Source organism: Monodelphis domestica, chromosome 5 (assembly GCF_027887165.1).
Source record: "Monodelphis domestica isolate mMonDom1 chromosome 5, mMonDom1.pri, whole genome shotgun sequence".
NCBI classification, from domain to species: Eukaryota; Metazoa; Chordata; class Mammalia; order Didelphimorphia; family Didelphidae; genus Monodelphis; species Monodelphis domestica.
This window is the reverse complement of record NC_077231.1, coordinates 276,930,544-276,946,662: the sequence shown is the minus strand read 5'-3', so window position 1 is coordinate 276,946,662 and position 16,119 is coordinate 276,930,544. Positions and strand designations below refer to the sequence as shown.

At 37.7% G+C, this 16,119-nt stretch overlaps 1 protein-coding gene across 1 annotated transcript in view; it reads right to left on the bottom strand.

The window, feature by feature from the left end:
* Positions 1-16,119, bottom strand: part of AKAP9 (A-kinase anchoring protein 9) — a 188,256-nt gene that overhangs the window by 91,922 nt on the left and 80,215 nt on the right. The window contains exons 10-14 of the mRNA XM_056800198.1: positions 14,817-14,896; positions 12,822-12,966; positions 8,653-8,750; positions 3,144-3,258; positions 2,599-2,794 (exon numbers count right to left, since the gene is read on the bottom strand). Of these exons, the coding sequence (XP_056656176.1) occupies positions 2,599-2,794; positions 3,144-3,258; positions 8,653-8,750; positions 12,822-12,966; positions 14,817-14,896 (634 nt within the window). The remainder of the gene's footprint in view (positions 1-2,598; positions 2,795-3,143; positions 3,259-8,652; positions 8,751-12,821; positions 12,967-14,816; positions 14,897-16,119) is intronic.

The following is a 16,119-nucleotide window of genomic DNA, read 5'->3' as shown; positions in this document are numbered from 1 at the left end:
TCTATTCCTCACTTTCCTTTACCCCCTAGTATAAGTGAACCTCCACTGTAATAAAGAAAAATAGCTAAATAAAAATGCTAACATAGTATTGTTATAGTATAGTAGAAAGAGCACAGGCTCTAGAATCAGAAGACTGGGTTCTAATTCCATATCTGATAGTTGTGTGACATTTGACAAGACTGTAGATACAACCTTTCTGGGTTTATAGCTCAGAAAAGATTAGGCTATGACACTTACAATTTAGCTTAGATTCTGATATCCTTTCCAGCTCAAAAATTATGATATCTTGAGATTTTCTATAATAATTGGCCCTCGTTCCCCAGGTTCTCTTACAGGAGGAAAGATCTATTTCATTACCTAATCTTTGGACCATTCTGGGCTCAGGTCCCTTTCTATGAACATTGTCAGAGGAATTATACAGATTCTGCTATTTTTTTCATCATGAGGTATATTCCCAGTAATGGGTCAAAAGTTATGAATGTTACAGTTCCTTTTCTAGCATAATTCCAAACGCAGCAAGATACAAAACAACTGGACTAATAATTTACAGCTCTCTCAGCAGAGTACTAGAGCACCTTTCTTCCTACAGCTCCTTCAACACTTCTTACAACCTTTTTTTTTTTGCTTTGCCAATTTTCATGGTGTCAGATTAAACCTCACAATTGTGTTAATTTGCATTTCTCTTATTATTAGTGAGCTGGAACATATTCTCACATACTCGTATATTCTGCACAATGCTCTTGAGGAAATCCTTCTCTCCTCTTAGATTCTATTATTTATAGGATCATAGATTTAGAACTGGAATGGATTTTAGAAGCCATCATGTCCAATTCCATTATTAAGCAGAAGAAACCGAAACACAGACAGGTTAAATGACAAGCCCAAAGTCACATATCTAGTAAGTGAATGAGGCAAGAACCCAGGTCTTCCTGGCTACAAGTCCAGTGCTCTATCCGATAGGTCATTACTCTGCCACAAAATAGTCCCATCTTTGTCTTGTAAAAACAGTGGTTTATAACAGAACAAGATGGCAGAAAGCAGCAGCAGATCCCAAAGCTATGTCTTTTCTGTACAACCAAATAATTATATGAAATTCTCTAATATGTAGAGCCTTCATTGTAACAGCCAATCAGTAACTGGGAAAAGAATAGGTTCAGTCTAGGGATAGAGTAGGAAGCCAGATTATAAGAAGTAGATAAATGAATGAGTGATAAGAGGAAGCAACTGGTATAGATGAGAGTGAAAAGGAGGAAAAATCAGATAATTTCTGAAGAGATGATCAGATCCAATTAAGATTTTTTAAAGAGGAGAGAGAAGAAAAGATCTATTCAGGCAGCTGGACAGTTAAGATAATTAAATGTGCAGAGGAGAGAAAGACAGGAACAAAAGATAGGGCATATTCCTAGATGACCCAGGAAAGGACGGGAAAAACATCTTTTCAAAAAGGACTGCTGAAAAGAAGTGAGAGAGAGCCTTATTGAAACCAAGAGGACAGTATTTGTAGTCCAAGTGGGTCTGTGGCTTCCTCCTCCTTCAGAAGTTTTAAATGTTGGAGCCAAAAATATGGATGATGGTAATGTTTCAGAAGTGAGTATCTGATAAGAATATCAAGAGCAAGAGATTCAATGGAGAGTCATTTTCCCGAAGTAGGGATATTAAATAGGAATTCATGAAGGAGAAGGGACTTTAGACATGGATATCACACAGTCTTTAAAACCTGGGTAGGAATTCAAGAGGCAAGGAAGGGAAAGGGAGACACTGGAGGTATAGTATAGGAAGGCCTAAAGATGAAGCTGTTCAGGGCCCCTTCAGGGATCCCCAGGAGGGCAGATCTGCTGAAATGTAGAATGGGGGTGAGAGACAGGAAGGAAAGTGGCACCAGACTGGGAAATACCTTGAATGCCAGGCAAAAGGTCTGAACTAAACTCAGATGCCACGAGGGAGGTGCAGGAGATTTATGAGTAGGAAAATGGCACAAATGCCCTGACTATAGTATAGAAGACTGACTGCAAGGGAATGGAGAGAAGAGAAAGGAAGAAGCTTTTTCATTAACCTGCCATGGATGCTAATGAGGAAGGGTGGTGGCAATGGGAATAGGAGGACAGAATGTGATGATAGATATCAGGAAGGTCAGATGAATGGGGTTTGGTATAACTGGGTGTCATGTCACATAGATGAACTCAAATCTGGTCCGAACAATCTCCAACCAGATTATAGACCTCATGCAACTTATAGATTCCCCTATAGCACCTCTCAAAGGCTCAGTAAATATATGCTACTTGACTAATCCAGCTAGCACACCTGTAATGATCAGCATCTTTGTAAAGCAAAAATGTTAGTAACTTTTTATAACCAGATACTTCTAGTTTATAATGACTTTTGGCCAAATTAAAAAATGTAGACTTTTCACTTTTAAATCAACTTGCCATGTTAATACCATTTTTCTTTCTTTTCTTCTTTTTTTTGGGGGGGTGGGTAGGTAGGTTACACTACTTTTCAAGAACTTTCTTCTGGTTTATATTTTTTCTTAAGTCATCCGTTTATGTGGCTTTTGCTGGGTGATAAGTATTATTTGATGAAATAGGAGAATAGAGATACCTTGGCTGAAGAACTGATTCTTGAACAGGCTGAAGTGCCTCTTGCAAATGAAGGATCTCTGAAGGGTTCTTTATTTCAATTTCCTTCAACTGTGGCTGGAAATTACATGGAAAGTGTCCTTGTCCTTGAAAATCTTGTGCTTCCAGCTGATTTTTCAATTTTTCTATGTCTTCTAAAGGAGGCAAATTGTCTACATCTGAAGGCAAGAAAAGTAAGGGTTAAGAATTCTTCAACACTTTGTGGGACCAACATTTTGGCACATCATGGAAATAATACACATGGAAAATATTACTATCAAATTTTAATTAGAATTTTTACTTATAAAAGTTTTTCTCTCACTTTAAAAATGAAAATGATTTTTAGATGTTAATATTAGGGTTACATATAAAATTACTAATTGATATAAATAATAGCATAGACTAAGATTATTTTCATCTAAACGTAATAGTTGTGATGGCCTCTTCTTATACTTTATAGTAATTTATCTCAATTTTTAACTTAAGCCAAATGTTAAAACAAGCAAAATATATAAATTCAAAATTTACCAATATCTTTTGTCTGAGAAGAGGCTGATAAACACTTTGGTTTTATTGTCATGAGATTTGTTATTTCCTCCTCTTTTTCAAATTCAAGTTTTGCATTTTCTGCTTGTTCTTGAATCTGTTGAAAATATTAAGAGAAAAAACATTCATGGGCACTCATTCATTAATACAAGATTTAATATTATTTCTAGGATTTTCTGTCCAACAATCAAAAGAGAACAACTCATTTATTAGTTAACCTCCAAAAAAATCTAGATGTTCATTTCTAATACTTTTTTTTTTTAAACCCTTACCTTCTGCCTTGGAGTCAATACTGTGTATTGACTCCAAGGCAGAAGAGTGGTAAGGGCTAGGCAATGGTGGTCAAGTGACTTGCCCAGGGTCCCACAGCTGGGAAGTGTCCGAGGCCAGATTTGAACCTAGAACCTCCCATCTCTAGGCCTGGCTCTCAATCCACTGAGCTATCCAGCTGCCCCCTCTAATACTTCTTTAAAAACTCTGGTGAGATATTCTGGCTACTTTTCCCACTGCTGCATCTTAGCCACTATTTTTTAATAAATGGAACACTTTTTTTTCTGTATCTGGTCCTGGAAACAAAGGAACACAGTGGAAAGGGCAGTGGCTCTGAAGCTGGAGGACCTGGAGGACCTGGGTTAGATCTTGCCCCCAGTGCTGACGACCTGTGTCTGACCTCCAGGAAGTCACTTACCTTCCTCTGCTCTATTTCCTCCTCTGTGAAATGAGACCAGTGGCCTCTGATGTCCCTCCCAGCTCTCCATCCATGACCTTATTCCATATTTCTCAGACCTCAGCTCCTATAAACCCTCCATTGTTGTGCTGCTACTACAAAATCTAATCCTATCAGTCCAAACGCCATGGACAGAGAGAGAGGTGGTAAGTCATAGAGCTGAGATTCAATTAAGTTCTCACACTAATGCCATCAATTGGGCAAACTCTCCTACTGAAGTCCACTGAGCACAGAGCCTGGGCCAAGCACTGGACAAGATACGAAGGTAGATGAGGAGGGATGGGAGAACCAGACGCTGGTGGAAACATCCAGCATTACCCAGCTCGACACCAAAGCTCTGGGACAGGGGAACAGGCCAGACTCCAGCGGAGTTGGATTCTGAACTGCAAAGGTAATTTAATGGACTTTAAGAAGGTGGGGAAGGGCATTCCATGCATAAGGAGCAGCCTGAATGCACACCACATTCAGTAGCAGAAAGCGGACCATTTGACTGGTGTAGATAGGAGACAATCACAGGAAGTGGCCAGGAAGCTCAGGGGGTGCCAGACTGTGCGTGGCCTTAACGCCTCTATGAATAGGCAGCCTGAAGATGGGCATAAAGGCTGGCAGGCACAGCAAGGATGGACAAGAGAGGGAAGAGCCTGAAGGCAGGCATAGCTGTTCCATGGCCACTTCAAAAATACACATGAGGGCCTGAGTTAGGTTGATGGAAGGGGAAGTGGGGAAGGGTTTGGGCACAGAAATGAGATGGAGCTAAAATTGGTGCCTTAGTAAATGAAGGATGAGCAGAAAGGTAACTGCCTGGGGCAAACCTGGGACCCGAAATGGTGCTAGTCAGAACAAAGTAAATGTTTAGGGGGAAGATACAAAGTCTGGTTTGGCACCCAGTGAATGTGCCTTGTTGGTGAGATAGTGAGGCCAAGGTGCCTTGAAAGGTCCTGGAGCTCAGGAGAGAGGTCTAGCCTAGAGAGACATAGTTGTGGATCACTTACAAAGAGTGATAGTAGAAAGTGAATGAAGTTTCCATGAATCACTGACAGAGAATACCTATGACCCATACAGGAAAACAGTGAGGAATAAGATTAAGTAGAACAGGACTTTGCCAGGAAGAAGTAATGGACTTGCTGGGGTAGGCTATGTGTTTCAGTGAAGAAACACTGCACAAGAGTCAGAAAACCTAGGTTCAAGTCCCAGCTACTTCCTAGCAGGGGGGACCTTAGCCAAGTTACTTAGCTTATGTAGGCCTTAGTTTCCAAAGCTTTACATTAAAAAAATGGACTAGAGTGTCTCTTTTTAGCTTTGGAACTATGATCCCAAATCATTGACAAGATGTAATTGGCATTGGTGGACAGATTTCCCCATGCTTCTTAGATCCTTCTTGTGCTTATAGCATTAGCAGGCAGGATGAATTAGACCAGGGCCTTGTAAATCAGCCAGAAATCTGCTGTAGCAACCCAGTTTTAAAGAGATAGGGCCTCACAACAGACTAGTAGCTGTGTAAAAGAAATAACTGAATTCAATTCAAAAATCATTTCTAAAGTGCTTATCATACACCAGGCATTTTGCTTGATGCTGAGGACACAAAGACCAAAATCTGTCCAGGAGCTTAATTCTACCAAGATGAATAAGGAATGAATCTTGTGAAAGATATTGAAAGAAGAAATAAAAGGATCTGATTAAAGATTGGAGACTTGGGATGAAGAAAAGCAAGATAAAAAAGTATCTCAGGTGAGGAGAAGAATGATAAAGAATGGTGACAACAAAAATAGAGGAGTACGGAAGGGGAATCATAGGATTTAGAGCTAAAAGCGGATTCACAGGACATTGGACCCAGCTCCTTTATTCTGCAGAAGTCAAGTGACTTGTTTGAGACCACACAAGTAAGTGGCAGAAGGAGACCTACTACATACCAAATATTGGCTTGCTCCTTAATGCCAAGGAGCTTACTTTTTAATTGGACATTTTAAAGGCATAATTTAATTGGACTTAGGGACTTAAAAGGTAAATAGAATACAAGGAAAGATCAAGTCCAGGTGCCATCCAGCTGATCACCAGAACTCAGGATGCAGACTTCACAGCCCCATCTCCCTCTTTCCCAAGGGTGGTCTATTCAGTAGGTCTGTTAACAAGTATTTATTAAGGACTTAAAATATACCAGGTACCGTACTAAACCCTGTGGATACAAGGAAAGGCCAAGCTGTAGTCCAAGAGCATAGAAACATTTTTCAGAAAGTAAGTTGTATTGAAGGAAGAGAGCAGGGGAAAGAAGCTGATGAAAAGAATGGATGATTTCAGTTTTGTATATTTTCAAGCTGGGGGAACAATGAGCCTTCTAAGGTCAAATAAGCAGGAAAAAGGAAACTGGTTGCCTTTCTTTGCCCTAACCTCTAATTCTCTACCTTACCACACCTTCACTCTGCATGGATAATCAATGTAGATTTGCTAAAGCCATGGGATGATTCTTCTAGGAGACAGTGCCCCAACATCTACTGGGTAACAGTTCCTCTGATTCACTGGAGGGCAGTGCAATTCACTATAACTGGAGGCATGGAGACCATCTTCATGACATATTGGGTATGTGTCCTGCTCTCTCCATTCCCCCAGCTGCAATTCTGGAACTGGCCTTCAATGTCTCATGGACAGACAACCACAATAGCCTTCTAGTGGTTCTCTCTACTCCAAGTCTCTCCCAGCAAAGTCGGTATTCCAGTTAGCTGATAAAGTGACAGCCTAACCATGTCACCTCTGCCCCAGCCTGGTGCATTCTAGTAGCTTCCTATTACTTCCAGGATAAAGGTATAAAGCATTCAGGAGTTCTACAAAGTACTGTGTTAAGTGCTAAGGGTACCAGCAGAAAGGCAAGACAGTTCCTGCTCTGAAGGGGCTCGCATTCTAATGGGAGACAGTCTATGTAGAAGGTGCAGCAAGTGAGGGGGCAAAGTCTCATGGTCTTTAAAGCGTAGCAGAAAAGCAAATAATAATGTTCGATTTTAAATCCATTTCCACAGAAAAAATCACATCAGTTTCTAATGTTGAACCCTTTGGCCACAAGAGCTTCCCTTTGCGGGTCTTCAGGCCCTGCGGTGCCCAGGCTGTCTCCTCCAGGATAGTTTCTTGGAACGATGGCAGAGGAGACTGCGTTGGAAGCACAGCTATTCCCAAGGTTCTTGAGGTCAGTTTCTTGGTCTGCTTCTATTAGGATCATTTCATCAAGAGGAAACATGAAACCCTCCATCCACCTTTTAAAGTTCTTCATATCCTGGTCTCTCGTGACTTGTCCAATCTTACACTCTGCTCCTCTCTATGTACTCTACAGTCCAGGCACCCTGGTCTCCCTGTGGCTTCTTCACATGACACCCCTTCCCCCAACTTTGGCTGTTCCCATGAATGCTCCCCTTCCTGACTTCCCTCAAACCTCAGCTCAAATCCCACCTTCTACAAGAGGCCTTTCTCAGTGTCCTTCACTTCTCATGCCTTTCCTCTGAGATGACTTTCCATTTATACTGCATATATCTTATATGTATAGATATTGGAATATTTCTTCCTCTTTAGAACATGAGCTCCTAGAGGCCTGGGACCACATCTTAGTCTTTATATCCCTATGGCTAATAATCCTTAATAAATATTTATTAACTGAACAATTACTGTGAGTGGAGTTGCTACTTGTCAGCTACTAAAAAAGGCCTCCCATGGGAACAGAGAAGTGGGCCATGAAGTCTGCACCCTGAATTCAGGGGAATCAGCAGAATGGGTCCTGGATTTGATCATTCCTTCTAATCTGTTTATCTATTAAGCCACTAAGTTCAATTAAATTATTCCTTAAAAATATCCAATTAAAAAGGAAGCTCCTTGATGTTAGGGAGCAGACAATGCCTGGTTCACAGCGAGAGCTTCTTGATTGAGGTCTCCTTGCTTCGGTGCCTTCTCTTTACACTTCCATTCCCACAACTGTCCCCCTAGACCAGAACCCCATTATGCCAGTTCTGCACTACTGCAAATAACTAACCAACTAAAAAAGTGTCTATATCCTCCCATTACAGCCAAAATGCAGAATGGCAAGAGCACTGGCTGTGGTCAGAAGATTTGGGTTCAAATATCCACTCTGCTACTTAATACATATATAACTTTGGGAAAGTCACCTTATTTCTCTAAGCTTTCATTCCCTCCTCTATAAAATGAGGAAAGTGTGCTAGATGATCTCTTAGATCTCAGTTCTAAGTACTATAAAACTCCTACTGTCAGATTCTTTTTCTTAAAATATGAGTTTCATCCTATCACAACCCTGATCAACAACCTCTAATGGCTTCCTTCTGTTTAAGAAGCAAGCTCAACTTCCTCAGCCTGGTCTTCAGCGTTCTCCATAATTTGGTCAAACCCTTTCTATCCAATCTTATCATTATTTCCTAACAGGGACTCTACTTCTCCTCATTCTCAATTTTTGCTTGCAGTACTATCCCCATCCGAGGTGTTCTTCCCTTATCTTCACCTATTAAAGTCCTAACTGTCTTAAGGCCTCTTTTAACAACTCTAGTTTACAATGATTTTCCTCTTATGTTCATTCCCATTTTACTCTCTTGTTTACACCATCCATTTTGGCACTAAATCATACCTGGTCTAGAAACTTTATGTGCTACTTCCCCCAATAGCCAAAGTGCAGACTTCTCCCAATTGTTAGATACAAAGACATTTGGAAATCTAGCAAATAGATTTTAAGCAAGAAAGTTTTTTTTTTCATTTAATACAATGTTTGTCCATAATACCAACCTTTTCACAATTTATGGTTAGTTGTGACTGAAGTACCAACAGCTTGTTGTATTCTTCTGCTATTTTGTTAACAAGAGATTGCATATTGGATTGCAAGTCTAGATCATGAAGAAAACATAGTTTTAAAATACATTTGTCAATTATCAAATTGCTCCATGGGGAAAAAAATCTGAAAAGTAATATTCATAAATCATAAATAAACCTAATTAGTCATACTGAGATAAACTATAATGAACAAATATATTTAAGAAGAAATGAGTATTTTGACTCTTTCCTTAAGAAAAATATTCTTAATGTGTATATATAATTTATACTACATATTACATATATATTATACAATTTACATATTTTATCAGTATGTAGTTTTTATTTGCACATATTTTTATTCATTACTCCTGCAACTAAAGTTGAAATGCTCATTTCTTAAGAATAAAAAATTTTAGAAGCATAGATCTATCCAAGTTTTTCCTCTGATCAATAAATTCTAGAGGCTCCCTATTACTTCTAAGATCAAATACAAACTCCTATCTGGAATTTAAAGCTCTTCACAAACTAGCTCCAAACCACCTTTCTAGGCTTTTATACACATTGCTCTCCTTCCTATGGTCTACATGTCAACCTAATTGGTCTTCATGCTATTCTTCTCATAGGCCAGGCTTCCCTTCTCCAGGCCTTTGCACCAGATGTCCCCTATGAACCTTCTTTCCTTGCTTCTGTTTCTTAAAACCCTTTGTTTGCTTCAGAGCCCAGTTCTAAGTCTCAACTCCTGCAATCAGCCTTTTCTAACCCATCCAATCTCTAGTGCCTTCCCATCAAAATGGCCTGGTATTTCCTGTTTATATTTTGCATATACATAAAATATGTGTATACAAAAACATACACGTACATTTGTACACATGTGCATAAACACACAAATATGGGCATGCATTGTTTATAACACAGTTATATAGATGAATACACATACATGTATGCCATGTATATATGTTATTTTATCTGATTGAGAATAAACTCCTCAGAGGGCTAGAACTATATAATTTGTGTCTGTCTCTCAAGCTTAAAAACATGCCTTGCATATAGTAGGCATTTTACAAATGCTTTTAGATTAATTATTAAATTTATTTATGAAATTCCAAGTTGGAGGTTAAAGAAGGAAGCCCCTTTTTCTACTGGCATTGAAAACTTCTTCCTATATATCATGTCAACACTTTCAATTAATGCTAACACAGAAGCCTTTATTGTGGTCTTGATGACTTCTTGGTAGAATGGGAGTAAGCATCCTGGCTGTCCACTGGCACTTCACTAAGGAGGAACCTAGAGGAACTAAGAACAGTATTTATCTGTGTCCCAGATAGATGGTGACCTTTTAAAGGGCCAGTGGACAGAGTGTAGTGATGCAGAGAGGGCAGGTAGGGAAGGGAAGGTAGGAGGAAGATGGAGAATAAACACTTCTAAAAAGCCTACTGTGTGCCAAGAGCTCTTCTAGGAACTTCACAACTTCATTTCTTGACTGTGAGCTATCCTGACTATTTATAGACTTGGGTGTAAACCTGTTGTTAAGGTATTGTAACCCTGAAAGTTTGTATGGCAGTTCTGGGGACATTTACTTTTTCTGTGTACACCTAGAAAGAGGTATAGTCTAAATTTCTCAGGGAATGATGAGAATGCAAACCAAAAAAAGAGATTTGGGAGATCTTTCTCAGACTAATCCTACTCTATGTAAAACCAGAGCCTTCAGCTCTGGGCCATGGGTTAAAAAGACAAAATAATTTTTAAACACTTTCTCAGTCCGAAGTATTTTTGCAATACAATTAACTGTTCACTTGGCCTATTGTCAGTCAACATTATAAATAGGTTTAATCAATTGTTTGTTTTTTTTAAAGCTCTTACCTTCCTTCTTAGAATCAATACTGTATATTGGTACCAAGGGCTAGGTAATGGGGGCTAAGTGACTTGCCCAGGATCACACAGCTAAGAAATGTCTGAGGCCAGGTTGGAACCCAGGACCTCCCATCTCTAGGCCTGGCTCTCAATCCATTGAGATATTCAGCTGCTCCTCTGTTGAATTAATTTCAAACAATTTGAAAAGTATCCCTTTTCTCATTAGGAAGTAGCTTTTCTGCTTTTGGGAAGAAATTTGGGATTTTATTTGTTTTCTATCAAAACTAATTTCCCCATGTAATTCTAATAATTCTGCAGTATCTGATGGGATAGCTGGTATTTTATACATCTACTTCATTTTGAGGAATAATAATTTTATCACTGTAAACATTCCTTTTATCAACAATAATTGCAATTTCCCTGTGCCATAGGAGATAAACTTCATAAATTATGATGGCTGAGAAACCTCTGTGGGGAGGAGTAACTCTTTAGTGAGAAACCTTTCCTAGCTTAGGCACATACACAAATCTTTTCTAGCTATCTATTATCTTTTAAAAGCTATAAATAAATTCTTAAGCAAATATATTATGGTAATTATTGCATTCCCTCTGGGAATAAAAGCATAACAGTGACAAACTTATTTACTAACTTTTTTATTAACTTATTTATTCACTTTTTTAAGGGGGGGAAGGAGAAGGGGGGAAGGAAAAGATTGGGAAAATACAGAACTTCCTGAATCTGTTATAATTGTATTTTAATTCCTGTCTAACATTTTGAAAAATAGGTAATCTTGAAATCTTCTATTTTGAAATTCTTTATTCTTGAAATTCTTCAGATTTAGTGACAATCACCTCAGGTTTCTGGAAAAAGCTTATCAAATGGGCAAAGGACATGAATAAGCAATTTTCAGATAAAGAAACCAAAACTATCAATAAGCACATGGAAAAGTGTTCTAAATCTCCTATAATTAGAGAAATCCAAATCAAAACAATCCTGAGGTACCTTCTCACACTTATCAGATTGGCCAATATGATAGTTAAGGAAAATAATAAATGTTGGAGGAAGTATGGCAAAATTGGGACACTAGTATGCTGCTGATGGAGTTGTGAATTAATCCAACCATTCTGGAAGGCAATTTGGAATTATGCCCAAAAGGCTTTAAAAGACTGTCTGCCCTTTGATCCAGTCATACCACTGCTGGGTTTGTACCCCAAAGAGATAAGGAAAAAGACTTGTACAAAAATATTTATAGTTTCTCTCTTTGTAATGGCAAAAATTTGAAAATGAGGGGATGCCCTTCAATTGGGGAATGGCTGAACAAATTGTGGTATCTGATGGTGATGGGATATTATTGTGTTGAAAGGAATAATGAACTGGAGGAATTCCATGTGAATTGGAACAACCTCCAGGAATGGATACAGAGTGAAAGGAGCAGAACCAGGAGAACATTGTACACAGAGACGGATACACTGTGGCACAATGGAATGTAATGAACTTCTCTACTAGCAGCAATGCAATGATCCAGGACAATCCTGAGGGACTTATGAGAAAGATGCTATCCACATCCAGAGAAAGAACTGTAGGAACAGAAATGCAGAAGAAAAATTTAAGACTGATCACATGGTTCGATGGGGATATGACTGGGGATGTAGACTCTAAATGATCACTCTATTGCAAATATTAATAATATGGAAATAGGTCTTGATGAATGATACATGTAAAATCCAGTTGAATTGCTCGTTGGCTATGGGAGGGGCAGGGAGGAGGGGAGAGAAAGAACATGAATCATGTAACCATGGAAAAATATTTTAAATTAATTAAATACTTTAAAAAAATTAAATTTAAAAATTAAGAAAAAAAAGAAAAAGTTTATCAGTTTTCATGGAAAAGTTCCTATCTCATAACCTTTTAAAGATATTGTACTATGTTTTTTCAAGTATAAATACATATCCAAAACCAGTATCACTTTCTGGTACTTTACTGAGTTTGGATTTGGATTGTAATTTAAGTTACTTGCCTGTGCCATAATGGAAAAGTCATCTTTATATCAAGCAGACTGCTATTCTTCAAAGTGTTGCAAAATACAATACTCCTCATTAGTGAGTAAAAACCAGAGAAAATACATTTAATATAAATTTGCAGGATTTCTAAAAATATCATTATATTCAGATTAAAAAACTAAATTCACTGGGTGATAATCACTTTAAATTAAGGCTTGTTATAAAAGAGTATTTAAAGTTAGAATATATTTAATACTATAGTCACCTTTTGAAAGTTTTTTTTAGCATTACCTGAAGCTTCAAATGTATAATTCTGTAATTCTGAGTTATCTTCTTGAACTTCTGGGGAATGAATATCAGAAACTTCTTTTTCTTCTACTTTTATTTCATATTTGAAAGGAGTTGCATTATATGCACCAAGGATGTTACATAGAGACTGTTGATACCAAAATGGAATAAAATTATAAGGATACAAATTATTATCTCAACTATAACAAATCATTTAAAATTAAATTAATGGAGGCACCTAACAGTTTAAAGGAGAGAAGAAAGTAAATTTCAAATTACAAATAGAATATTTAAGCAAAATGTCTCTTAACATTTTATATGGAATATAAGTAAGGAAATATAAAATTCTTTTTACTTTGAGATGGAAATATTTTCTGTTGAACAAAGTAGATTTCTTTCTCAAGATTTTTTCCTGAACAAATATTTCAATTTGTTTTAAATAAAATGCTCAATTTTGGATAATCTCAATTTCCTTTTATTGATGAAATTCACCTTAGATTTTAATCCATCTCCTAGCTGATATTCAACATGGTGCCAATTTCTGAATAGAAATAGCACAAAACAACAATCCTGAAACATTACAGATGATTACATATGGGATTAGTTGATCCAATAATTACAAGATTACATTCTATATACCTTTCCCCTTATGTTTAAGAATTGTTTTTGTGGCTTGCACAAAAACTTCAGAAGCATTCAATATATTGTTAACTTGTTTAACTGTTCTGAGAGATCAAATAAAATTTACAAATGGCAGTATTATTTTTGCATCTATATAAATCTATGTGAAATAGAATCTATCGATATAGGAAAAGCTCAGTTTTGTTAATCATGTAAATTAAGAGTTTCCTCATATTTTTTCCAAAGGTCTGACAGAAGGTCCCTAAAACATTTAATATGAATTAGTGGTTGAGAATTTTTAACAAAAATATGGTTAGCTATATATAGCTCATCAATGATTTGCTTAAAAACTAAAATAATTGTGCTAAGTCATTTTCTTGGTTTGTCTTTGGCTGTCAAACATTCTTTATGGCTTTGAAGGGAATATAAAGAATTCTGGACATGGAAAGAAAGCCAGAGCCCCAGTCCTGCCTTAGAGGTGGGAAGCATCACTGCTAGCATTGTTGCCTTCCTCCTCAGGAGAGTCTGCAAAGCACTTTCCACATTTTATCTCATCTGATCCTAACTACCCTGCCAAGGTTCTGGTATTATCACATTCATTTTATAAATGAGTGAGGACAACAGAAGACTTGGAGAAAGAAGGCCTGGGTCTGAAAAGCTCTGCCAAGCCTATGGTATAAGAAGGTGGGCAGAGACTGTCCCTGGTAAGATGGTGAGGAGGCTTCAACTATCCAATTCACAGGAAGGTGGGAAAGTGCCTTTACACCATAATACACTACAGATATAGGAGATGATAGTATTCTTATTTTATATATGGAGATTGAGAACAAAGAGGCAAAGCTATGTGCCCAACATAACAGAACTAAGTGGCTAAGTTGGATCTTTCTACTAAATCATGTATCTCCTCTACACGGACAATTTGGAAAAATGGGATTAGGCAGAGTGGTGATGTTACTGAGAAAAGAAGAGCCAGTTTATGGATGAGTCATTAGGGTCTTGGGCTTTCCTTTACATCTCCTGTGCTCTCTCAGTGGAAAGGGCAAAATGTGATCAAGGACAAAGGACTGGAGAAGGTCTGGGCAAGTGCTGATCTGTGGCTGCCCTTGTCTTTTGAAAGAACAGAAGTGCTATCCCCATGCTCCTTCTATTACTGAAGAGATAGCATTCTTTGGTCTAGGATTCAGACAGACTGCTAAGAAAGAATAAACTTCATTAAAGTAAAAGAAAAAATATTTATCAATGATCTTCTGTGTGACAGAGAACTATACAAGGTGCTATAATATAGAAAATTGGGAAAGGTAATTTTGCTTATCAAAAACAGTGATTTTAGTAAAGTCTTATTTCTTAGCTAAAAAGATTTAAAAATTATTATCTTACCTGATTAAAACAAGAACATTCCTCAGTCACTGCTCTGTGGAGTTTCTCCATAAGAATCTCTAAAGACATTACTTCTTCATCTATTAAAACAGATAACATATCATATCTTTCAATCTACATGCTAAAATAAAGCTATATAGCATTTATTTTACCAGGAATATTTTAATCTTCTGGTATATCTAATCTTGCTGCAATAAAATTATTTCAAATCGATTACATTCAAAATTATCTTCTATTTTTTCATCAATAGGTATCCTAGAGATATATTTTCTTAGGTATTCAGTTTTGTCCCTGTTAAAGGAGAAAAGAAAGCACTGGTGCAAGTAAGTCTAGTAGCATGCCTACTTAATTGGACCAGATCTGAGATTTCATTGATAGAAAGAGTTCTTGGAGGGGAAGTTCCTTTTACAGTATAGACTGGCACCTTTTTTGAAGGTCAGAAGGAACCAGAAGGAACAAGAAGCAATGAGGCCAATCTCTTCAATTACAGAGAAGAAAACTGAGCCCACGGGGGGTCCAGGACTTGCCCACAGTCAAAGAAATACATGACGAAGGCAGGACTGAAGTCAGCTCTTCTTACTCTGAGGCCAATTCTCCATCCACTACACCAATGTTGGTGTCAAACTCAAATAGAAATGGAAGCTGCTAATCCAAAAATAAGAATCCTTGGAGACATTAATCAACTTCAATTCTAAAATGTAATTTTATCTGTGTTTAATTATGTTTTTACTTATTTTGTTAAACAGTCCTCAATTACATTTTAATCTTTTATATAAGTAGCAGAGTGGATATTTGAACCCAAGTCTGACACCGCTGTCCTTCACAATGCTGCCTTTCATGCTTAATATAGTCTTACCAAATGGTGATCTTAAGAAATAAGCAGATTTCTAAAGTACACTTAGATGAGCTAGACATAGGAATTGATTTTTCTTACATTCAGCCCATGCATTTCATTATGAAAAAGAGGGTTATCATTGGGAAGGCCAACGCTATTGGGGGAAAGCCCTTGGCTATGGACTCTAAAAGGTGGATATGGTTACAGCATAGGTCAAGGCTTTAAAAACCTAGAATTGGGTCTATCTCCTAATTTGTCCCAGATTTCTATTTTTGGGTCCATGAGAGGATTTGGGCAGGCCCAGGGACATGGATCTATCTGGGGCTTCTGAGTTGAGTACTAAGGACTGTCTTGGTTTCCTTGAGCTGGACTTCCCTGGCTCCTTGACCCTCTCAAGGCAGAGTCAACATGATGGCATGGCAGAGCACAGTTAGCTCCAGCCTAGGCCCCACTGCATGATGACTTTAT